Source organism: Phyllobates terribilis, unplaced genomic scaffold (genome assembly GCF_046119375.1).
Source record: "Phyllobates terribilis strain yellow unplaced genomic scaffold, ASM4611937v1 Scaffold_1__5_contigs__length_1240528914, whole genome shotgun sequence".
Taxonomy (NCBI): domain Eukaryota; kingdom Metazoa; phylum Chordata; class Amphibia; order Anura; family Dendrobatidae; genus Phyllobates; species Phyllobates terribilis.
The window spans coordinates 174,057,793-174,084,662 of NW_027362761.1; the positions used below are offsets into that span (position 1 = coordinate 174,057,793).

Sequence of the window (26,870 nt, forward strand, 5' to 3'; positions counted from 1 at the left end):
TGGGCTGCTTCCCTAGTTGCCCTGTGGGTGAGCCTTGTGGGCTGCTTCCCTAGTTGCCCTGTGGGTGAGCCTTGTGGGCCACTTTCCTAGTTGCCCTGTGGGTGAGCCTTGTGGGCTGCTTCCCTCGTTGGCCTGTGGGTGAGCCTTGTGGGCTGCTTCCCTCGTTGCCCTGTGGGTGAGCCTTGTGGGCTGCTTCCCTAGTTGCCCTGTGGGTGAGCCTTGTGGGCCACTTTCCTAGTTGCCCTGTGGGTGAGCCTTGTGGGCTGCTTCCCTCGTTGCCCTGTGGGTGAGCCTTGTGGGCTGCTTCCCTAGTTGCCCTGTGGGTGAGCCTTGTGGGCTGCTTCCCTAGTTGCCCTGTGGGTGAGCCTTGTGGGCTGCTTCCCTAGTTGCCCTGTGGGTGAGCCTTGTGGGCTGCTTCCCTAGTTGCCCTGTGGGTGAGCCTTGTGGGCTGCTTCCCTAGTTGCCCTGTGGGTGAGCCTTGTGGGCTGCTTCCCTAGTTGCCCTGTGGGTGAGCCTTGTGGGCTGCGTCCCTCTTTGCTCTGTGTATGGCAGCACACGTCCCTCCTCCTCCCGCACTTTGCTGACTTCCCTCCGGCTCCCTCGCTTGTTGTGTGTGAGTGAGTGAGGCTGTGACTCGGATCACATTACAGCGCTGAGGTGAGCACGTCAGACCTGGCTGGGAGCTGGGCAGGGCAGGGCAGGTGGGCGGAAGCTCCTGAGGAGCACGGGCTGCCTGCCCTCCATAGGACAGTGTCAGGGCTGCGCTTCCTCCTCCACTCCCTTTTGCCGCGGTCTAAGTCCTCTTCCCTGTACACAGGTGCTGGACGAGGAGGGAGGAACTGGAATTTCCCGAGCCCCCGCCTGATTCCCTGCTTCTAAAATGGCTGTCAGAGCTCAGTACCAGGTAAGTCAGAATGTGGGTCACCAGTGCTCGCTCGTTACTTGCCCTCTTACTGCTGTGCTATCACCTGGGACGTTGTACAGCACAGCTCCCTCTCAGCTCCACAGATGGAGGGCAGGGGCCAGGAAAGGCTTGTAGCCATGGGCAGGAGAGGGCAGAAGTTCTGCCCAGGACTCCTGAGCCACCAGAAGAGGTGGCAAATACTTGAGTTTTGTTTTTTTTTTCATGAAAGTTTGAGGTGTTTTATATAAACAAGTCGCCTCTAAATAACTTTATAAATAACATCCCTGTAATGGGCTGTGCCTGTGTCCGTATACATGGGACCTATTGGGTTATGTTCACACAGTCCCTTTCAAGTGGATCCTCTCAAAAGAAAAGGTTGATTTTTGAACACCTGGGGTTGGGGACAGGGCACTGTCACTTACTTGAGATACAAATTTGATACATTAGGTCAAAAGAGAAGACTGCAACTATACTTCATCACCAGTAACTCTTCAGGAAAATGAAAGTATAGAAGGAACGTTTCATGAGCCGTTTACTAGAAATGTCTGTCGTTTTTCACCTCTTTGATGAGACTAGGGGTAAACAGTGAACCAAAAAACCATCTGTGCATGCGACTTGCAACAAGTGACAGAAAATCCCAAGAAAGTGGGAGCATTTGCGACTCCTTATTGCAGTCAGAGGTCACAGTGCGACACCATAGAAAATCACTGCATGCGATGTCTCAGTGCAATACATGTCACCGCGTAGCCTTGCCAAAAATATCTGAATATAAATCTTATAGAGCCCTGCTGTCGCCATTGTCATCCTGCCCACGCCGGTCTGCTTGGATTATACTTTTCACTTGTGTTGTAAATTTGATCTGTTGGTAGGCACTACAAGTCTCAGCATACTGCAAAACTTTTTCTGTACTGGCTCAGATTTGTAAACACGCCACACATCAATGTATTACATGGCACTAATGTGTTTCTGCATGTCCTGGAGCATGCCATAGTTTTCTTTGGGTTATTTAGGACATTGGCGGTTTACGGAGGTACAGTATAGCCGCATTAGAGAATCTGTCAGTGGGTTGAACCCTCCTAAGACGTCTATATGGAAATGTAGGTCATAGGAAGGTGAATAAAATTATACCTTGAGATCTGCTATCAGAGAAATCCACGTTTTTCTTTATATGCAAATGAACTGTTAAAATCTATGGGCTGGACAAGGATCTCCCTGAGAATCTGCCTCCAAATCTTATTTTAAATGAAAGGGAGTGTTACCAGTGTGAGACATGTAATGACCGACAGTCTGCTCTCCTGATCTCACGGCAGAGCTGTGTGTGATTACAACTTACACAGTACAGCAGAAATTAACTTTCAATTGTTACAAACACATCTTCAGTTGTCCTCTCATACTGTTTAAGCTTACATACTGGTTGCCTGTAAAATGGGTGTGGGGGCAGTAAGGTTAGCATAGCAGATCTGACAGCATAGTGTTAGGACAACTGCAAATGTTTGCAATGTGACAAATTTCACTTCTGGTGTCTGTAAGCCAAACCACGGACTCCAACTCCTCAATTTCCCTGACTTCTGACTCCACAGCCCGGCCTCACTACTGAGCGTGTACATAAAGTGTAGCACAGATTCATCTCACTGCCTCACTACTGAGCGGGTACATAAAGTGCAGCACAGATTCATCTCAACTAACAGCAGAAATCCTTAGATCAGGAATAGAACAGACATTTATTTAATAACTTTCCCAAATTCTTATAAAAACATTTACAGCACATCCTGCATTGTACTAATGAACCTAATTTATTATATAGTTTCGGAGTCGGTCCATTTTATTTAGACTGCACCAAAATGGACACCAACTCCAACTCCACAGCGCTGGTTCTGATCTCACTGCAGAGCTGTGTGTGATTATGAGAGCAAACTGTCAGACATTACATATCACACAGGTACTGCCCCCTACTATTTAAAATGAGCTCTGGAGGTGGTAGGTCCTCTGGGAGATCAGTGTCCGGCCCACAGATCTTAACAGCTCATTTACATATAAGAAAAGCATGGATTTCTCAGGAACAAGACATCGACTCGCAGATATTAAAGTATAATTTTATTCAACTTTCTATAACCTACATGCTCATATAGACGGCTTAGAGGGTTGATCCTACCTGATCGATTCCTTTAAAAAAAAAAAAGTCTACTAGTGCTTTGTGCCACTCATGACTGTCGTGTGCATGGTCCCTAAGGGTATGTGCACACGACGTCTTTTAGACGCCTCTCGCTGAGCTTTGCAAGCAGAAGACTCTTCAGGAAAACTGTTTTTTTTTTCTTTCCTTTTTTTTTTGTCAAATAGCAAGCCACCTAAAGAATGATCAAGTCACTTCTTTTAACTGATTTGCAACTTTACAAACATGAAGCAGTTAAAAGACGGATCATGTGAACAGCAAGTCGCTTTTACCCTGTAGTGTTTACGTTATTTTTTTTTATTTTTAATCTTTAGTGTTTTTTGGGGGGAGTTCTGGAGTTTACTTGCCTGAAACTCGTCGTGTGCACACAACCTAAGACTTGGAGGCTCCATTGCACATCTGGACAAAATAGAGCAGCATGAGAAATGGCAGGAACAAAACAGACGTTCTCATAGTCAGTGAGGTTCTTCTGGCACCACTGATGTCCATCATGAAGGGTTTCTCACACTTCCATTATTGTAGAAGTAGAGCGATAAAATTGTATATGAACTCACCATCATTATTTTATTGTCCCTTGGAAGAAAAATCTGATTTGTTCCCTTGGTAGCAACTGTCAGCAGACGTAACATTTTGTTGTAATATGGCGTATTGTGGAGAAGGCAACAGTTATTTTACAAGAGAACCATGAGGGAAACTTCTGTATGTTCCCATGTAAATAATGGGTGCCATATTCAGGGTCATTTTTGTGACCTGTTCGTTTGACAGTAATCCTTTCTGGCTACACAGTGTTTGCTTGACAACCAACTTCCGTGTATGGCCCCCTGTGAGCAGTAGCTGGCTTTCTATGGGCAATGTTGAAGTTTCTTCGCAATCCTGCTATTTTACCCTGACTCCACGTCGCCATGTAACTCTTGGATTAACTTGATAATGTTATCGCTTCTTATCACCTTTTATAAACTATGCCTTTTCAGGGCTTCTGCTGTAGCATCTCTAGATAATGAGGTTATTGACAAGGTTCAGACTGCACCAGCTGCTCATACGTCTCTTCTCCGTGAGACCCAAAGGGTATATTCACATGTGATGTCACACCACGTTGGAACCGTTAAAACTGACGTGTGATTACATCAAATTTGGTAATGGATAACTAAATAAAATATGCCATGCTAACTTAAAGAAAAATAAAACAATAGGATATGCAAAGATTACAAAAAGTCTGCGCTGAGAATATGCTTACAAAACCCTTTAAGGCCTCATGAAGGTGAATGACAAGTGGAATTTCATGTATGCAATGCTTTTTAGGAGAGAAAAGCTCTTTACATGTAATACCGGATGAAGCAAGCCACAAAAGTTGCTTATGAAATTGAAGGATTAAGGGATTGATACATTTGTCACATCATTAAAGGGAACCCATCACCATGAAAATGCAGTATGCAGCCATCATGTGCTAGAGCAGGGGGGAAGGTGAGTAGATTGATAGTTTTGTGAGAAAAGATTCAATATAACCCATGTTTTAATCATTTAAATCTCTGCTCTTCCTTGACTTTAGGACTGCCCACTGGACTAATCAGGAACTAACAGCTTTCTATGCATAGACCGCTGTCAGTCACTGATAGGACCATCCATTGGACCTAAAATCCCAGAAAGAGCAGAGGCTTAAAGTGTAATTGTCTACTTTAGTTTCTATTTAATAATAATGTAGGGAAACCAATTTTAATAAACTTTCAAATATACCTTATAAATGAAATCCGAAAGAAAACCTTCCAGATGTTCCCCTGTGCGGTTTCTGAACCAGACAATTTTCTTGTTTGTCAGGGTAAATCTGTATTCAGCTCCACAGATACTGAATACGACTGTCTAAGGGTGCGAGCGGAACCTACACAGCTTGCGCACTCCTGGCTGAATCCCATGCACTGCATGTCAGTGCATCAGCAGGTGAAAACCAAGGGGAGGAGTCCTGAGGAGATAATTTGCATATTCCCACTGCATTTTGGGGTAAGTGAAGAGTCTCCGCGAGCTCAAAGAACACTGGATTTTGGCTGTTGGAGCTGAAAAGAGGGAAGTTTTTTTCACTGTTTTCAGAACATTAACAGTAAGAACATGGAAGAGTCCAGGAGCCATTTGGTGAGCTGCATATCCTGCTACATGTTCACAGACTTGCCAGTGGAAAAGCCAAACTTCACATGCCAGAAATGCAAGCTTGTGTCCCTGTTGGAGGAAAAGTTGCGAAATCTAGAAGAGAGGTTAACTACCTTGAAAATCATTAAGGAAGGTGAAGAGTTCTTAGACAGAGCAGAATTATCTCTTCATGATTCAGAAAGAGAAGAAACTCGAACTGCACCTGACGAAACAGAGGAATGGAAGCATGTGACCCACAGAAGCAGGAGGATCGAGAGGCAGTCAGCACCTATACTGCTCAGGAACCAGTGCCAGGCTCTCATGCAGGAGAGCCACGTAGAAATACAGCAAAATAAGACTTTGCCCACAATGAATACCCTTGTAAGCCCTCAGAATCCTCCTGGATGGAGAAAGAAGAATGGTGTGAAGAAAAAACGGAGAGTGGTGGGCATGGGGGATTCCCTGTTGAAAGGAACAGAGGCCGCTATCTGCAGACCAGACATAACCTCAAGAGAAATGTGCTGTCTTCCAGGAGCAAAAATTAAAGATGTCTGACAGGATATCAAGACTCTTCAGACCTACAGATCACTACTCATTCCTGCTAATACATGTGGGGACAAATGACACCGCAAGAAAGGACCTGGAAACCATCTGCAGTGACTTTGAAGACTTAGGCAAGAAAGTGAAAGAATTGGGAGCGCAGGTGGTCTTCTCATCCATCCTCCCAGTGGATGGCCATGGAACAATGAGGTGGAATAAGATTCTACAGGTGAACAACTGGCTACGTCGATGGTGCCGTCAACAAGGATTTGGATTTCTGGATCACGGAATGAATTACCTATACGATGGACTACTTGCTAGAGATGGGGTGCACCTTACGAAGACTGGAAAACATGTATTTGGAAGTCGCCTTGCTACACTCATCAGGAGAGCTTTAAACTAGAACAATGTGGGAAGGGAAGCAAAAGGCCAGAAAAAGCCATACAGCTGACAAATACTATTGAGATCTCTGCTACTGGAAGTGGAAAGAAAGAACAAAGACAAAAAAATCTAAATAAAAATATGGGAGGACGAGAAACCAATCACAAACTAAAATGTTTTTATACAAATGCACAAAGCATGGGCAACAAACAAGGAGAATTGGAACTACTAATGCAGGAAAAGAAATATGATGTCATTGGAATCACTGAAACTTGGTGGGACGATACACATGCTTGGAATAAAAGGCTAAAAGGATACAACTTATTTGCAAGAAACAGACTTGATAAACGAGGAGGAGGTGTCACATTGTATGTTAGAAAAGCGTATATCTGCACAGAGATTGAAGCTTCAGAGACTGGGAGTTCTGTGGAAACTGTTTGGGTAAGAATACAAGGAGAGAACAACGGAAAGGACACCATTGTAGGCATTCACTACAGGCCACCTGGGCAAGCTGAAGATATGGATGAACTCTTTATGTATCAAATGACCAAGTTCTCCAAAAAATATGACTTAGTGGTCATGGGAGATTTCAACTATCCAGACATTTGTTGGGAATCTCTCTCAAGTAAAACTAACAGGTCAAGCAAATTCTTATCCTCTCTTGCTGACAACTTTATCTTCCAAAAGGTAGGGGAGAAAACAAGGGGATCTGCTACTTTGGATCTAATCCTTATAAACAGGGAGGAAATGGTTGAGGAGGTAAAGGTGGCTGGGACCCTAGGAGGCAGCGATCATGCTATTATAGAATTTTGGATAACTAGAGGAGGAAGACATGTGAAGACTCAAACTTCAAGGTTAGATTTTAGAAAGGCAGATTTTAAGAGACTCCGAAAGAGAATAGGAGGGATCCAATGGCTGGATGTTCTTAAGGACAAAAATGTCCAGGAAGGATGGGAAATTTTTAAAAATGAGATTCTCAAAGCACAATCGTTAACAATCCCGAAAAGCAGGAAGAATGGGAAGCATTTAAGGAAACCAGGATGGATGAACACAGAACTTAAACACATGCTAAAAAGAAAGAAAGAAATGTTTATTAAATGGAAAGAGGGAGGCATATCTAAAGAAGATTATAATGCTGTCTGCAGATCCTGCAGGGCACGTATCAGGTTAGCTAAAGCTGACAATGAATTAAGGCTTGCAAGAGATGTCAAAAGCAATAAAAAAGGATTTTGGGGGTATGTCAAAAGTAAAAGAAAAGTCAAAGATGCTATAGGATTTTTACAGGATGAAAATGGAGAAATGGTAAGAGAGGATGTTGAGAAGGCCGAACTTTTTAATTCCTATTTTGCATCTGTTTTCTCTCAGAAAGAAAATGTAACATCAACTGATCTTCACTGTCCTTTTAAAGGAATAGAGGAAACCAAGTTATCTGTAAACAGAAAGATTGTGAGGGAATATTTAGCTAACATAAATGAGTTCAAGTCTCCAGGTCCAGATGAATTACACCCCAGAGTACTGAAGGAGATCGTAGAAGAAATTTTAGAACCACTCTCCATAATCTTTGAAAATTCTTGGAGAACAGGAGAAGTCCCAGAAGACTGGAGAAGAGCAAATGTTGTTCCTATCTTCAAAAAGGGGAAGAAGGTGGACCCAGGGAACTATAGGCCGGTGAGTCTGACTTCTATACCAGGAAAGATCTTTGAACAAATTATTAAACAACATGTATGTAAGTACATGGATAAGAATGAAGTGATTAACCAGAGTCAGCATGGGTTTGTAACTAACAAGTCATGTCAGACTAACTTAATTTCCTTCTATGACAGAATCACTGACTGGGTGGATCAGGGAAATGCTGTAGATATAGTATATCTTGACTTCAGCAAAGCATTTGACAAAGTATCTCACACCATCCTTATTGAAAAAATGACCAAGTATGCAATGGACCAGGCAACTGTTAGGTGGATTCATAACTGGCTTAGTGATCGGACTCAAAGGGTGGTTGTAAATGGCTTCACATCCAGCTGGATGAATGTCTCAAGTGGGGTACCACAGGGCTCCGTCCTGGGACCTGTATTGTTCAACATCTTTATCAATGATTTAGATGAAGGAATTGAGGGTAAACTGATTAAATTTGCTGATGACACAAAGCTAGGAGGGATAGCTAATACTAGAGAAGAGAGAGAGAGGATTCAAAAAGACCTAAATAAACTGGAGCAGTGGGCAGCAACCAACAGAATGGTTTTTAACAGGGAAAAATGCAAAGTACTACATCTGGGCAATAAAAATGAAAAAAGCATATACAGAATTGGAGGAATAGAGCTAAGCAACAGTACATGTGAAAAAGACTTAGGTATACTAATAGATCATAGACTGAACATGAGTCAACAGTGTGATGCAGCAGCAAAAAAGGCAAATACAATTCTGGGATGTATTAACAGAAGCATACTGTCTAGATCACGTGAAGTCATTATCGGTTTTTACTCCTCTTTGGTCAGACCTCATCTGGAATACTGTGTACAGTTTTGGGCACCACATTTTAAAAAAGACATAGACAAACTGGAACAAGTTCAGAGAAGAGCGACCAGAATGGTGACTGGTCTGCAAACCATGTCCTATGAGGAACGGTTGCAGGATTTGGGAATGTTTAGCTTGCAAAAAAGAAGACTGAGAGGAGACTTAATAGCTGTCTACAAATATGTCAAGGGCTGTCACATTTTAGAAGGATCATCTTTATTCTCATTTGCACAAGGAAAGACTAGAAGCAATGGGATGAAACTAAATGGGAGGAGACACAGATTAGATATTAGAAAAAACTTTTTGACAGGGTGATTAATGAGTGGAACAGGCTGCCACGAGAGGTGGTGAGTTCCCCTTCAATGGAAGTCTTCAAACAGAGGCTGGACAGACATCTGTCTGAGATGATCTAGTGAATCCTGCTTTGAGCAGGGGGTTGGACCAGATGACCCAGGAGGTCCCTTCCAACTCTACCATTCTATGGTTCTATGAAATCTTGCACTGCTGCAGTCTTTCCAGTATTGCCCTGCACAAATACTTAATTTTGCAGGGAAATAAAAGTTTCACCTGCAAGACTTTGCATCTGAATTAATTTTTCATTTGAACTGCTGTTTCCTTTCAAGGTAAAGATATTGTGCAAAAGACCTTAGTGTCCATTTTCAGCCGCAGCGTGATCACAACCACATGCTTTGTTCACACCCAATGCATCATGGTCAGAGCTGAGATCGTGATACATGGACTGGCTGTGGTTGTCCTGTACAGTGTCCATTTTAGGACATGATCAGATATCCAAATCAAACATCAGAATGATGTCAGTTTGAGGCTAAATACCCTGTCTGAGAACCGATTCTGACAAGTGGCTTTGACAAGTGACTTTTACAACTGTAATAATAATAAAAAAAATATTCACTGTTCGCTGATGGGACTTGAACCCAAAACTCTACATCTAGAAGCCAGTGCGCTAACCACTGAGCTATTAACTCAGTTGAGGAAAGCTAAGCGTTCTATTTGGTTATATAATTTTCAGTGCAAACCTTGTCTGAAACTGATTTGGACTTTCAGAAATACCTCCCCCAATCCAAATTCACAGCCTCATTTGTCTTTTGAGGCTGTCAAGTTGATACAGTCCATGCATTGCCGCCTGTGATCAGACCATGGAATTGATCCACCCGCATGCTTCATAGTTAGATGTTCTTTTCCTGAAGTTCTGTGCCTTTTTTTTCTCCACACATGCCTTTTGATCATTGTGGCCAAAGAGTTCTATATTAACCTCATTGGTCCACAGGACTTGTTTCCATATTGCATCGGGCTTGTTTAGATGTTCTTTTGCATACTTCTGACGCTGCATTTTATGCTGAGGACGCAGGAGAGGTTTTCTTCTGATCACTCTTCCATGAAGGCCATATTTGTGCAGGTGTCTCTGAACAGTAGAACAATGTACCACAACTCCAGAGTCTGCTAAATCTTTTTGAAGGTCTTTTGCAGTCAAGCGGGGGTTCTGATTTGCCTCTCTAGCAATCCAATGAGCAGCTCTCACTGAAATTTTGCTTGTTCTTCCAGACCTTATCTTGACCCCCCACTGTTCCTGTTAACTGCCATTCCTTAATTACATTTCTAACTGAGGAAAGGGCAACTTGAAAATGCTTTGCTATCTTTTTATTGCCTTCTCCTGCTTTATGTGCCTCCACCATTTTCATTTTCGGAGTGCTAGGCAGCTGCTTAGAAGAACCCATGGTTACTGTTTTTTGGCACAATGTTAGAGGAAGCTGGGTTTTTATAAAGCTGGGAAATTTGCATCACATGGCCTTTTCTAATGATGATCGTGAACCAGCCATAACCCGAACATGTTAATTTAAGGTCTGAAACCTTGGTCAAAGTTAATTGAGCGCACATACCAAGGATGCTCAAACTTTTGCAGTGGCCCATTTTCCTTTTTACTAATTTTTAAAATGTAAAAGATGACAAACTATAGATAGATAGATCTAAAGAGAAATACAAAGGAAATGTGTCATCTTTAACTTCAGGCCTTTAAGAGATCATTTCATCTTCAACTTGATTAACTGTTCACAATAACAGTAATTTTGACCAGAGGCACCCAAACTTTTACATGCCATTGTTCTTACATCCAGCGGTCCCTACCTTACCCCAATTTTGTATTCTTGCATCAGACACTGCCCCACACTATTGCATTAAGCTTCAAGAAACCCTTTGATTGGCATTATCGCCCTATCTCCAGCTTACCATACTTAATTTAGCGCTCCAACCATTAAGCCAGTATATGTTCATCTAGGTCTGCTATTCAGTGCAAAGCTTCACACAAGTCACAATCTCAAGACCTGCTCTTCATAGCTTAGCTAGATCTGGTGCTAATGCAACAAGTTCACAAACAGCTGGGAGCCTCACATCATGGGCTTGGGAGCCACATTTGTCTCCCGAGCCACAGGTTGGGGATCCCTGCTCTATACTGTAGTATAGGCATAGATAATCAGGTGTTTTTGTACAGCAGCAGAGGGAGTAGGGATTATATGCCTCACTCATTCTTGTGTGATCCTCACAAGGTCACCTGAGACAGAGTGGGGGAGACGGTGGGAATCGCTCTTGCACAATCCAACTTCTGCACCACTGAGAGTATAGGACGTGAATCCTGGATAGCACATGCATGATCCTACAACTTTAACAGTGCCTATTTACTGACAGAATAATCTGTATATTGGGCAATGCAGTTTGACTAAAAACTATGGTCTGTATTTACAACATCACGAGAGTGACATCACAGCCTGCATGAGCAGCGCAAAACATTAGACAGGGACAGTTTTTTTTTTATTTATTTAATAAATTTGACACTTTTGAAGGAAAGCTTATGTACAAATAAAAAATTTTCTTGGACAACCCCATTAAGCCTGTTCCACAGGAATATAATACATCTGTATTCAGGGCTGTGGAGTCGGTAATCCAAACCCCCGACTCCGACTCCCAACTCCTCAATTTCCATGACACCGACTCCATGACTCCGACTCCCTCATTCATGGCTCATTTTTAAGTGATAAATTTACTGTAGCGCAGATTCATCTCCGCTAAAAGTCTAGACCCTTAGATCAGGAACAGGACAGACATTTATTGGACATTTCATAACTTACCCAAATTCTTATGAAAAAATATTCCCCACAAACTGCATTGAATTACTGTATCCAATTTATTATATATTTTAGGAGTTGGAGTCGGTCCATTTTATACCGACTCCGATTCCGACTCCACCAAAATGGGCATCGACTCCGACTCCAATGCCCTGTCTGTATTTTTAGTGTCTGATTTATGTCTGCAACACCCTGACACCTTGTGACTCTATAGAATGGAACTTCAGTCTTTGAACCCTGTATTACATCTGTGTGAAACCAGCTCATGGAGCCCATAAAGTTGTATAGTGCTCTCTTGTAACTCTGATTTCATACGTGGGAACACAGATGATTTTTTTTTTTTTTTTACATTTGAATATTGCCATATTCCAATATTTTGCTGAAGTGTCCATTTACATATAGGTAGAATATTTTCAATCAAACTCTGCAGAGAAAAGCTGCAGTAGAATCACCCAGTGATTGTTCCTTCTGAGCTCGGCACATAATACAAGCCACTGTATTATGTCAGTGTTAAAATTTTATTTAAAACTGTTACCAGCACTGCATACATCACAGTGTGGAAATGCGTTAAACTAGTAAATCACACTAGGAATTTTTCTGCAAGCTGACGTGATGGACTGATGTCAAGGGCATGAGAACTGTGCCTGCCCCATTGCTTACAGATGCCAGCTGTATTATACAACTGACACTCTGTTTTAATGGCTGGGATCAGAGGACTCTGGTTACACCTGTTTAATCTACCTGGATGCCACTGTGACGCACTAGCCCTCCCTGGGAAATGAGGTACTCGGAGCCGGGCCTCTTGCTGATGTTGAGGGGATGCAGTCGTGGCCTAGACCTGTTCCGTGCCCAGGGCTGTCACATAAAAATAATGGGCTTCTTTTAGGATGAGTGGTATTTCGACTACGCCACCTGTGGTGTCTGGTGAGGGCCACCAGCGCTGCTACAGTCCACTGAGGCTGGTGATATGGGCAGCTAGGATGAGATGGCTCCCCACAGGCGGAGCAGGCCTCAGGGCAGTGTTTGGTGATGGTGGGTGCAGTGCCGCACGGGAAATAAGAGGCTGAAGCGGGGTGTGAAGTCATCCAGGGTTTTTACTCACATTCAGATGAACTTTAGCCGCAAAGCTTCCCTCTGCTACTCACGGCGTGCTGCGGCCACCAGGAAGGGGGTTCACCACTTCCCAGGTAGATCAGGAGCACCTGTCGAGACCCCACTGGTGTGTGTTCCTCTCCTTGGTAAGTTCTCCCACTAAGTCTTCTCCTGACTGTTTGCGTGGTGCGAATGTAGTGTAAGGCTGGGTCCCACTGGGTGAACGCAGTGTGAGAGATACAGGTGGCGTGTGCTCTCCGTCCGTATCCCCCTGGGATCCACTAAGCCTCCGGGCTTTTCCGACTGAGACGTGAAGTAACAAAGTCAGATATCGGGGGCCGGTCACCCCTCTTGCAGTAGGAATCCCTCTGACTAGGCCAGAGTGAGGTATACAGGTGGCGTAAGCTGCTCCGTCCGCATCCCCTGGGATCCTTTTGTCTGTGGAGCCTATCTCCTCCGCTCCCCTCCAGGCCTTCTTAGGTCAGGTCCTTGACCGGGTAGAGACAGTGGTTAACTCTGACCCGCTCCTCGTCTCAAGGCCAGAGAACGAGGACCGTGTATCTTCAGTCAGCTGCAGACTCTATCTGGACTTTAGCAGAAGGCCACAATCAAAGACGAAGATCACAATCAAAGCCCTTGAACTTAAGATGGCCGTTGGTTTTATATGTTGCTATAAGTGCTTCCAGTAAGTGTGTCCTCCACCCTCACCCACTACATGGTTCCCCCTATCTTTGGTTCCCCCCCTTCTCCTCTATCCCAGGCCGGGGCAGCACCCTGGTGCATTTAGGCCCCCTACAGGACAGGAGTGGTGTAGTGTTGAGTGGTAAAGTAGGGTCCTGAGAAATGCTCCATCCTTACCTGGAAGAGGAGATATCACACCTCTATCTGAGGTGCAGTACCCCTGTGGCAACTGAACCCTCAGGGGCGCCACACCACGATCACTGCTGACTGCAGCATCTAAGTAAAGTGAACCTGTCATCTGATTAATGCAAATCAAAAATTGGCTGGTTATTGCAGCCCTGCATATATTACTCTAAAAAGCCAGCTGTGGACTATGCCACTTGGATGACTAGTCTAAGGCAGTTCCTTTTCGGCTTCTCCATGACCCGATGCCCTTGACTAAAAGTATTTTTCCTATACACACATAGTAAGAAGCCTGTCAGTCGAGGGAACCCGGCGGCGAGAAGTCGCCAGTAACCTACCTTAGAATAGTTATCTGAATCATGGTCCCCAGCCAACTTTTCAAAGTATGCTCTCTCTAAAACGCTGCAATGTTTCAGAGTGAAACATAACAGACTGCGATCACGAAACCAATATCTGACTTGTGCTGCCTGTAGTATGGGCAGCATGAATCAGATGACTGGTTCCTTTTTATCAGGGGGAGGGACCTCCTTCTGTCATCCCATTAATGATCCCGAAATGCGATCTCAGGATGCCCATGGGTTGCTATTGCAGCCAGAGGCCTCCATGTCTTCAATCTGTCATTATCATAAACCTGTGCCTATGAGAAAGATAAAAATGTTGTGGGTCTTGGAATGAGGGGATATGAAAACCAAGCCCTTATATTGCTGCATTGGTGAAAACATAAGTGTTGTCTTTTGTAGTTTCTGGCTGAAAGAATGAGATAAAAACAAACCCTGTTGCATTATGAAAGCCATTGTAGGTAGTGTACTTGTTGGGTTAATGGAATAAGGTCCCGTCACTAAATTATCCTGCGACTGTCGGGGCATCATGAATATGCTGACAGCCTTTATTTCAAAGATGGTCAGCTTTGTTCCCAAGAAGTGAGGAGTATTATTAATTAGTTGTCCGTACAAATCTGACACAAATACATCTGACTGCTTCATCTCTGTCACCACAGCTGCTTTCTTTGAAAACATAAGGCATGGGAGTTTTACTGCGTAAGAGGGCACGAATCCCAGGAATTTGGAAATGAATTAGCATTTTACATTACCCTAGAGATTTGAGGTTTTTTTTTTTTTATCTTTGCAATGAAGATTTAGCTGTGTTTTTTTGGGGGTTTTTTTTTTGTTACTAAATTCTTTCCCGGACCTTTTTATTATCCACTAAAAAGGTTGATATAAAAGTAAATCGTCTTAGTGTATATACATATAATATATAAATTATATTCTATATTTTTTGTATTTTAATGTGAAGAAGTGAACATAGACATGATGTGAACTTTTCTTATGGGGAAGATGTACAGTCCTTGACATGAAAAGAAAATAGAGGAATTTTACAAGAATTTAAAGGGGTTGTTTAGGTTTGCTAGTGCGTGTAGTCGGTCATGTATTGCTTCTAAGAGTTTTGCATAGTTGTGGTCAAGTGCTGACTAGATGCTTTCAACTTCTCTCAAAAGAAGTAAATTGAGAGAAATTTCTAGCCGACACATGGGCAAAAGCATGCAGATCACATATATGCTGTTATGTGACCAACCTCTTGCACCAGCAATACCAGATAATCGTGATAACATATGCGCATGCTAACATGATTGAGCAGTCTGCACTCAGTGACTGCAGATTTTCCTTTCACCGATGCTGGCAACTCGAGAGAGCGGATTCGCCCTCCAAGGACAGGAAACTTGCAGAATAAAAAGGTAGAGCCTCTCCAATGCATTTGTGGTATCATGTCCTTGGAGAGGGAACTGTACTTAAAGGAGAAGATATTTCATCAGGTCCGTCGGACCGATTTACTCAACCGTTTTGTCCTGGCGCGCTTTCCCTGGGCGAAAAGTGTGGGGCTTGGGTATCGCAGCTGGGAGTTCCTGCTGCTGGTTCACAATGGGAATGGTGGTGGGAAGGGTGGTGGCATAAGTGCTTCAGTGAGGCCAGCCTTCCCGTATCAGACAGCGCTGAACACTGAAAGCAGCATCACCACACAAGCGCACAAGGAATTCTGGTGCGGATTGATGACAGGAGTGTGGGTGGCGCCCGTGTCTGTAGCGCCACAAAATGCCTGCATGTGTAGTATAATCTTATACACTGTTCCAAATTATTATGCAAATAATATTTTCTCAGATTTTCCCAAATTACCTATATGAATTGCAGTCATTGTAATTTCCCAGTCAAATAACTATTAGAGTACAATTGAAAGGTTTTTGTACAAACTGCCTATGATAACAGTATATTTTTAAAAAAATAAAAAACTCAAAATGCATGTTGCAAATTATTATGCACAGCAGAGTTTTCAACCTTTTCATTTTAATAAAGAACAAAAAAATGGTCATTTTTGAAATTATAATCATTAGCAGGTTATTACAAACTGAAATCAAACAGTTTTCAACTCAAAACTTTATTCTAGGTGATGTTACATTTGCACATAGGACCCCTTGTTCGAAAGGAGCTTCTGAACTCTCTCGTCCATTGAATTTGTCAGGTTTTGGATGGTTTCTGCTTCAATTGTTTTGCATGAGGACAGAATACCCTCCCAGAGCTGTTGCTTAGATGTGAACTGCCTCCCGCCATCATAGACACTCCTTTTGATGATGCTCCAGAGGTTCTCAATGGGGTTGAGGTCAGGGGAGCATGGGTGCCACACCATAAGTTTGTCCCCTTTTATGCCCATAGCAGCCAGTGATGCAGATGTGTTATGTTCAGCATGAGACGGGGCATTATCATGCATGAAAATGATCTTGCTGCGGAATGCACGGTTCTTCTTCTTGAACCATGGAAGGAAGTGCTGTTTGAGAAACTCAACATACATTATGGAGTTCATCTTTACCCCTTCAGGGATCCTAAAAGGGCTGACAGTCTCTCTCCCCATGATTCCAGCCCAAAACATTACTCCACCTCCTCCTTGTTAGCGCCGTAGCCGTGTTTGCATGGGTTGTCCATCAACCAGCCATCCTCCACTCCATCCATCTGGACCATCGAGATCATTTCATGCATGATAATGCCCCGTCTCATGCTGCACATAACACATCTGCATCTCTGGGTGCTATGGGCATAAAATGGGACAAACTTATGGTGTGGCACCCATGCTCTCCTGACCTCAACCCCATTGAGAACCTCTGGAGCATCATCAAAAGGAGTGTCTATGATGGCGGGAGGCAGTTCACATCTAAGCAACAGCTCTGGGAGGGTATTCTGTCCTCATGCAAAACAATTGAAGCAGAAACCATCCAAAACCTGACAAATTCAATGGACGAGAGAGTTCAGAAGCTCCTTTCGAACAAGCGGTCCTATGTGCAAATGTAACATCACCTAGAATAAAGTTTTGAGTTGAAAACTGTTTGATTTCAGTTTGTAATAACCTGCTAATGCTTATAATTTCAAAAATGACCATTTTTTTGTTCTTTATTAAAATGAAAAGGTTGAAAACTCTGCTGTGCCTAATAATTTGGAACATGCATCTTGAGTGCAGTTTGAGTTTTTTATTTTTTTTAAAAATATACTGTTATCATAGGCAGTTTGTGCAAAAACCTTTCAATTGTACTCTAATAGTTATTTGACTGGAAAATTACAATGACTGCAATTCATATAGGTAATTTGGGAAAATCTGAGAAAATATTATTTGCATAATAATTTGGAACACAGTGTATGTATTGCCAGCTATGGTGAGGGTTGGTTTCTCTGCTGGGAAACTGCTTCCACACATTGTACCCGATCCCTTACTGAAGGATTGTGCACTTTTGCCTAAACCAGAAAGTTGTGCACAATCCCTCGGGCGGGGGAGGTGCTTCTGAAGTTGTGTGAGGAGATGAAGCATCATGGAGGTCCATGTAGAAAAGCAGCGTGCTCTCTGCAGAGGACAAGCTGTATGAGGCAGGGTATCAGTCCCTAGGGCCACAGAGACTTCCAGAGTCTGTGGTAAACTGAGAGACTCTGTCTTCATATAACGAACAGTGAAGTGTTTTGCCCAGGAGCTCAGCAACTGCATGGAATCAGGGACACTGTTGCTAGAAGAAGTAAGTCTTCTGACAGGATTCACATTGCTTGCTCACTGGAAGGGATCACGAATCCAGTAATTGTTCTGTTCACCTTGGACCCCTGGGGATCCAAGGTATCGTTCATCAGAGATACAATTATCAGCAGGAATGCTACATACCTCACAGCAGATAAACTGAACCCTCACCACGCAGGTTCATTCAAAATCCTTTGTGAGACTTGTATGGAATCTTCTGGAACTGTTTGTAGAACTTCAGTAAAAGGTACAAACTGATTATCACCCAGTCTACGCTGATTATTCTCTGCTGCGCCATTCCTGCTCCAACTCCCCTTGGGAGCCAGTCCTGGTTGGGAAGGGTTAATCATGTGGCACTGTTCATCACCACCTAACTCCCAGGGACCTTCATCAGTACCCCACCATACCAGGCCAAACATCCCAACTGGTGTCGCGTACCTCTTTTATTATTAACCCCACAATTAACACAGATTGTCGCGAGCCCCTGTTTGGGCCTGACCAGCACTCGGACCACCGTGCACCAGTACCGCGACCACAGCGGCAGGCTGGGGCGGCACCAGAACACACCTGGAAGTCCCATGAGACTTTCAGGGGCCCTGGACGGAGGCAGCAAGGAGCGGTGACTGTTCAAAGGGTGCCAGATTTCTCCTTCTAAAGGCGTTGCTGTGCCTAACTGCGTTGAGTGACTTTGTGAGTGGTTAATTCACCCTGGCAGTAATTTCTGCCCTCTCATTATCACATCAGGATGGTTGATGCCACAGCCTCCAGAAGAGACCATTCAGATGAGCCGAACCGTCCTCCAAATCTGCTAATCTATGACTCCTGGAGATGCATAAGTGACATCCATGAATTTACTCCATTCTAGTGATCTGTATTATGCTGTCTTATGGGACTGACTTAATGTTTCACTATAATGAAGCATGAAGTGTCTGCACTTTGTAAAGCCAAGTTACCAAACACATGGGATAAGAATATATTGTGTTAATTATGAAATCAGATCCATCAAAGCCAGAATGAAACCCCCCCTTTAAACTCTTGATGCACCCTAAGATATTTCAGAGGGATGGGGAGGTGGGAGTACAGTCAAACTGTCATGCTAGGGTCCTAGGATTTTGTTGACGTCTGAGGGTGAATATGTCTCGCTCGCCTCTTTGTCGTTTTCCGAAGACGATCGAGCAGGCCGTCCTTGCTTTCTGTTTTAAGAAATGGAAAAGCTAATCCAAGCCATTAGGACCAGTATGAATATTGAGAAACAAACAGCTCCTATGTCCATTCAGGATATTGTGTTTGGGGGATTATAGCATCACAAACATAGAACCTTTCAGGTTCATGAAAATATTCTATATCTCATAAGGTGGAAATGGAAGAAACCTGAGCGAAAAGAGTTTTGTCCATTGACAGTAAATGTAAATACACCTTTTGAAGAAGATCATTTGGCTACCTGGGACAGACTTCCAAAAATTGATGTGTTTCCAAAGCCTTTTAAGTCATTGCTAGCCTTTGACTTGGTGTTCTAAAGAGAACCTAGAAATCCACAGCAAGTACCTTCAAGTTCAAACCATAGCAGCAACCTGTACTGAAAGATCCATAATGGTGTGGTTAGACAAGCTGAAAATTCAGCTAGAATACTTTCCCTGGTGGATTTATTTTTTATCTTCTCTCCATACAATTTCAAAAAGCTGTGGGGGTTTTAGCAGATGCTTCAATAGATACTGTTCAGTTAGCAACAAAGTCGTCAGCCTTTTCAAATGCAGCTAGAAGAGCCCTATGATTGAAATGTTGGTTAGGGATTTTCCAGTCAAGTTAAAGATTGTTCCATACCTTGACAAGGAGAGTTAACTTTTGGCCCTGTTCTGGATGACATCCTGAGCCAAAAGACCAAGATAATGTGTTGGGGTACCCTAGGAAAAAACAAGAAATCCAATACAAAGTGACGCCAAACCCAAGGTAAGAGGGAGACAAACTTTTTCTGGTCTGAGCGCACATATCTTTAAACAAATGGATCTCTATACTATTGGAACAGGCCTAAAACTAGAATTCTTTTTGGTTCCACCTCACAATTTTGAGCTTACAAAAAAATTAAATTTCATCCAGACCGCAATCAGCACTAATTCCAGTTCCAAAGCAGGAAGAAAGTTTGGGACTCTACTCTTCTCTTTCTAGTGTTTATAAAAAAAAAAAAAAAAAAAAGCCAGATTCTTTAATACCAGACCATCATAAACCTAAAAAATCGGAAACGGTTCAGAGTGGAATCCATAACATCTAAAGTGTATCTTTATCCAGATTCTTTTATGATGCCTACTATCTTGTCCCTAACCTAATAGGTCATCAAAAGTTCCTAAGAGTGGTGCTCAGAATGCAGGGGAAATTTTGACATTTTTAATTCCAGGTGCTCCTTTTTGGAATCACTGGCACCCTAGATATTTACAAAAATAGTTTCCAAAATGTCAGCTCACGTGCAAGAAAGAAACATGGTGATTATCTTGTCATGTCCATCTTGACAAAGCTAGGGTGGATGGTAAATCTACAAAAATCAAACTCGTGCTGGAGAAGGTACAAATCGTTTTAGGCATTCTCCTAGATTCCAACATTCAAAAAAAAGGTTTTCTCCAAGTGCAAAAAAAGAAAGAAAGTAGTCTCCCACATCTGAGCTGTGTTGGTCATACTTGCAACTTAGCAGAAAGCAACTTCGATATTGGGTTCCCTGACCTCCTGCATCACTACAGTGGTTTGGGCCCAAATACACTCTTCAGTCCTGCAATGGGAGATCCTCGAATAGAGGAAAGTCTTAAAGGGGCATCTAGACAAAAAAAATCCTGTTTTTCGTTATTATTTAGTCTGAATATGGAGGAAAAATTGTCCAGATGCATTTCCTTGGTAAATCCAACACTCCTAATCTTAACCGTAGATGCCAGTCCTCAAAGCTAAGGAGCTCACATGGGAAACTTTTTTTTGTCTAAGAAGTTTGGAAAAGGCAGAAAAGACCTCGTCTGTCCAATCTAAAAGCACTTTCGGCAGTAAAATGAGCACTACAGGAAATGCTTACAGTTATCCGAAGCTGTCACATGAGTCATCAGTCAACAGAAACACAGTTGCCTACATAAATCATCAGGGTGGAACAGGTCCAAGTCGCTTATGGTGAAGACTTGGGAAATTCTCCACATGGCAGAAACACATTTTCTGTCTCCATCAGCTCTCCATGTAAGTGGAACAGAAAAGAGCAAAGTGGACTTCTTAAGTTGTTTGACATTTGAGACAGAGGAAGCAAACACTAACCTTGGAGGTTTTCAACCAGATCATAGATTTGTGGAAGGGGGGGATTCGCAGCTCTGCTCTCTGCTCTGCAGCTCCCAGTCTTTGTTGTTTGGCTACAAAGATGGCATCATCTAAGCACACGTGACCAATTTAGCCTATCACTTAGCTCAACAGTGATGCCACGATAGTCTGCACAACTGTTGATCCCAGTGACTGGCTGCTGTACTCATGCGCTGTAGTGGTGATATTTGTTGACTGGCTGCAGTGGTGACATGGGGGACAGTGGCTGAGAACCATCGCAGGAACAGGGATTGGCGAGTAAAGCTTCATTTTTTATTTATTTTTTTTTGTATGGGATAAAAGGAAATAATGTTTGGAAAAACCATTTAAATACTAAAGCTGACCATACATGAGATTTTTCAGTAGATTATAGGCTTATTTTGGTAACATCTACCGTTAAGATGGATCTGGCAGACTTTCATCTGATATATTTTATTATTATAGCACCATTTATTCCATGGCGCTTTACATGTTAAAAAGGGGTATACATAGCAAAAACAATTACAATAATCTTGAACAAAAATGTGACGGCGACTGGTACAGGAGGAGAGAGGACCCTGTCCGCGAGGGCTCACAATCTACAAGGGATGGGTGAGGATACAGCAGGTCAGGGTAAAGCTGGTCGTGCAGCAGTATGGTGGAGTGAGGGTTACTGCAGGTTGTATGCTTGTCGGAAGAGGTGGGTCTTCAGGTTCCTTTTGAAGGTTTCCACGGTAGGCAAAAGTCTGATATGTTTGGGTAGAGAGTTCCAGAGTGCGGGGGATGCACGGGAGAAATCTTGTATGCTATTGTGGGAAGAGGAGATAAGAGGGGAGTAGAGAAGGAGATCTTTTGAGGATCGGAGGTTGCGTGCAGGTAAGTACTGGGAGACTAGGTCACACATGTATGGAGGAGACAGGGTGTGGATGGCTTTGTATGCCATGGTTAGGGTTTTAAACTGGAGTCTCTAAGCAATGAGGAGCCAGTGAAGGGAATGACAGAGAGTGGCCATAAACATAATAGAATAGTTGGCCGAACCTTCTGGTTTCATAGAGATTGGACAGGTAACTATGTGTATGGGGTGCCAAATCTCCGTAGACAGATGATGTTGAGGGATGGTTGGCTCTGGGGAGAACACCCACCAGAATTGTCTGATAGCATTAACTTCCCTCTGCCCACTAAGAACATATGCATGCTCGGCCAAATGAGATGAGCCTGTGATAATGGAATCCAACCTTACCTGTATGATGCTTTACCGAAGCTGTGCCTGTGGGTATCAGAAGTCAGAAACAATATGCTCTTGAGTTTGCTCAATCTCTCAGCAGAGACCAGGAAAGCCACTTGACATCTCTTAGGAGGACATCTTTGCAAGAAATATGCTTTGCTCAAATGTATTATTTCTACAAAAATGTGAATATAAACTTTTAAAGAGAATGTCCTCATTCTGCTCAGATAGTCCTTCTCTATACCATGCTGTCCACAGATCAGACTGCATGAACAACGTAATAGGTTCGCTTTAATTAGAGTGTAGCACAAATCCTAGTGAATAAAGTCACATGTTGGCAGTTAGTAGAAGCAAATAAATCTATAATTATGTGCATGTGAAGCTCTGATCTTGATTGTATACGTGAGTGAAGTTGTATATAGACACGCCTAGTGAGAGTCTCACACTCATTCTATTGTATCGAGTGCTGCCGTAATCACAGAATGAAGTGAGGACCCATTATCTGCATAATCATCCCATATGCCAAGGTTTTGTCCAAGTTTTCCAATACCGGAGAAAGGTCATTGCCCTTGGACGTTTTTTTCTTTGCGTAAACTAGACCGTGTGCTGTAGGTTTAATTAGGAATAGTATATGATGGAGGCATTAAATAAGGTTACAAAAAATACGATTTGTCAAAATAGTTGCAGTGCTTGATTCGTAAATTGTTAACCTAATGAGTTCCGTTTAGATGTTAATGATGCTTAGCGAAAATATTCAAGGGAAAATGAGTTCTCGGAGAAACAGACGTCCTTCATTGATTAAGTGTGAAGTAGAAGTTATACTAAGTTCATTTGGGCAAATGCATATCTTTTGTGCTCAGCACTGTTAGGCTACATTCACACTTCAATCTATGTATGTGTATGTACAGTTAGGTCCATATATATTTTGACAGAGACAACATTTTTCTAATTTTGGTTCTAGACATAACCACAATGAATTTTAAACAAAACAATTCAGATGCAGTTGAAGTTTAGACTTTCAGCTTTCATTTGAGGGTATCCACATTAAAATTGGATGAAGGGTTTAGGAGTTTCAGCTCCTTAACATGTGCCACCCTGTTTTTAAAGGGACCAAAAGTAATTGGACAGATTAAATAATTGTAAATAAAATGTTAATTTCTAGTACTTGGTTGAAAACCCTTTGTTGGCAATGACTGCCTGAAGTCTTGAACTCATGGACATCACCAGACACTGTGTTTCCTCCTTTTTGATGCTCTGCCAGGCCTTCACTGCGGTGGTTTTCAGTTGCTGTTTGTTTGTGGGCCTTTCTGTCTGAAGTTTAGTCTTTAACAAGTGAAATGCATGCTCAATTGGGTTGAGATCAGGTGACTGACTTGGCCATTCAAGAATATTCCATTTCTTTGCTTTAATAATAAACTCCTGGGTTGCTTTGGCTTTATGTTTTGGGTCATTGTCCATCTGTAGTATGAAACGATGACCAATCAGTTTGGCTGCATTTGGCTGGATCTGAGCACACAGTATGGCTCTGAATACATCAGAATTCATTCAGCTGCTTCTGTCCTGTGTCACATCATCAATAAACACTAGTGACCCAGTGCCACTGGCAGCCATGCATGCCCAAGCCATCACACTGCCTCCGCCGTGTTTTACAGATGATGTGGTATGCTTTGGATCATGAGCTGTACCACGTCTTCGCCATACTTTTCTCTTTCCATCATTCTGGTAGAGGTTGATCTTGGTTTCATCTGTCCAAAGAATGTTCTTCCAGAACTGTGCTGGCTTTTTTAGATGTTTTTTAGCAAAGTCCAGTCTAGCCTTTTTATTCCTGATGCTTGAGTGGCTTGCACCGTTCAGTGAACCCTCTGTATTTACTTTCATGCAGTTTTCTCTTTATGGTAGATTTGGATATTGATACGCCTACCTCCTGGAGAGTGTTGTTCACTTGGTTGGCTGTTGTGAAGGGGTTTCTCTTCACCATGGAGATTATTCTGCGATCATCCACCACTGTTGTCTCCCGTGGGCGCCCAGGTCTTTTTGCATTGATGAGTTCACCAGTGCTTTCTTTCTTTCTCAGGATGTACCAAACTGTAGATTTTGCCACTCCTAATATTGTAGCAATTTCTCGGATGGGTTTTTTCTGTTTTTGCAGCTTAAGGATGGCTTGTTTCACCTGCATGGAGAGCTCCTTTGACCGCATGTTTACGTCACAACAAAACATTCCAAATGCAAGCACCACACCTCAAATCAACTCCAGACCTTTTATCTGCTTAACTGAGAATGACATAATGAAGGGATTGCCCACACCTGTCCATGAAATAGCCTTGGAGTCAATTGTCCAATTACTTTTGGTCCCTTTAAAAACAGGGTGGCACATGTTAAGGAGCTGAAACTCCTAAACCCTTCATCCAATTTTAATGTGGATACCCTCAAATGAAAGCTGAAAGTCTGAACTTCAACTGCATCTGAATTGTTTTGTTTAAAATTCATTGTGGTAATGTCTAGAACCAAAATTAGAAAAATGTTGTCTCTGTCCAAATATATATGGACCTAACTGTGTGTGTGTGTGTGTGTGTGTGTGTGTGTGTGTGTATGTATACATAAATATTTTAGAGCAGTGTAACACAGACTATTTTTCTTCCACGTGTCATTAATTTCGCATCCCTCTTTTTTTTTTTCCCTCTCAATTTTTAAAAATTGTCTGAACTTTTATTTATCCACAGGACACACATTTTTATAACTAATGTGTATGGATCAGTGCAACCTTATTGAGTCCATGTGCTGTCGAAGGGGAGGAGGGGTGGAAACGACCGCACACGGATGTGTGAATGTAGCCTTAGACCAGGTTCAGATGGACTTATTTCATGATCCTTATACGGTCTTCAGTACCCAGACTCAGTTTCCTGACACAAACTTCTATCCTCATAGGCATATATGAATATGTGAGCTCAGAATATGAGAACCATGGTCAGTCTGGGCATTGTGGTCCATGTAAAGACTATGAAATACAGCTGTTTGAACTCAGTCTTAGGACTCATTCAGACGTTTGTGCAAATTGATCAGAGATCTGGCCTCTTCTCTCTTTACCTCAGCATAACATAGAAACACATGAAGCTGTGAGGCTCGGGTCGGGAGACCCACGGTCAGTCCGTACATTACTGGTCTGTGCTCTGACCGATTTCCACGGACGTCTGCATGAGCCATTAAGGTGACCATGAACGCAAAATTTCATACTGCTGAGAAAGGTAATTTAGACCATTTGTAGTAGATTAGTTTGAGTTAATTCTCATTTTGTCTTAATGGGGTGATCCGGCACCTAAAATTTATTTTCTAACTATCTTTACACCCTAACCACTTTTGAATTCACTGTATTACACAATACCGTATACTTTTCTCCAGGGCTGTGGAGTCTGAGTCGTTGTCCATTTTGGCCAAGTCGGAGTTGGTATGGACCGACTCCTAAAATATATAATAAATTGGGTTCAGTAGTACAATTCAGGATATGCTGTAAGTTTTTCCATAAGAATTTGGGCTAGTTATGAAATGTTCTATAAATGTCTGCTCTGTTCCTGATCTAAGGATCTCGGCTGTTAGTTGAGATGAATCTGTGCTGCACTTTATGTACATGCTCAGTAGTGAGGCAGTGAGATGACTGTGCTGCACTTTATGTACACGCTCAGTAGTGAGGCAGTGAGATGAATCTGTGCTGCACTTTATGTACATGCTCAGTAGTGAGGCAGTGAGATGAATCTGTGCTGCACTTTATGTACATGCTCAGTAGTGAGGCAGTGAGATGAATCTGTGCTGCACTTTATGTACACGCTTAGTAGTGAGATGAATCTGTGCTGCACTTTATGTACACGCTCAGTAGTGAGGCAGTGAGATGAATCTGCTGCACTTTATGTACATGCTCAGTAGTGAGGCAGTGAGATGAATCTGTGCTGCACTTTATGTACATGCTCAGCAGTGAGGCAGTGAGATGAATCTGTGCTGCACTTTATGTACATGCTCAGTAGTGAGGCAGTGAGATGAATCTGTGCTGCACTTTATGTACATGCTCAGTAGTGAGATGAATCTGTGCTGCACTTTATGTACACGCTCAGTAGTGAGGCAGTGAGATGAATCTGCTGCACTTTATGTACATGCTCAGTAGTGAGGCAGTGAGATGAATCTGTGCTGCACTTTATGTACATGCTCAGTAGTGAGGCAGTGAGATGAATCTGCTGCACTTTATGTACACGCTCAGTAGTGAGGCAGTGAGATGAATCTGCTGCACTTTATGTACATGCTCAGCAGTGAGGCAGTGAGATGAATCTGTGCTGCACTTTATGTGCATGCTCAGTAGTGAGGCAGTGAGATGAATCTGTGCTGCACTTTATGTACATGCTCAGTAGTGAGATGAATCTGTGCTGCACTTTATGTACATGCTCAGTAGTGAGGCAGTGAGATGAATCTGTGCTGCACTTTATGTACACGCTCAGTAGTGAGGCAGTGAGATGAATCTGTGCTGCACTTTATGTACATGCTCAGCAGTGAGGCAGGGCTGTGGAGTCTGAGTTGGAAGTCAGGGAAATTGAGGAGTCTGAGTCGGTGGGTTGGCTT

The 26,870-nt window shown here is 42.8% G+C and overlaps 1 protein-coding gene across 1 annotated transcript in view; it reads left to right on the plus strand.

The window, feature by feature from the left end:
- Positions 1–623: 623 nt before the first annotated feature.
- Positions 624–26,870, plus strand: part of LOC141249762 (tight junction protein 2-like) — a 75,064-nt gene continuing 48,817 nt past the window's right edge. The window contains exons 1-2 of the mRNA XM_073669802.1: positions 624–657; positions 818–904. Of these exons, the coding sequence (XP_073525903.1) occupies positions 881–904 (24 nt within the window). The 5' untranslated portion in view covers positions 624–657; positions 818–880. The remainder of the gene's footprint in view (positions 658–817; positions 905–26,870) is intronic.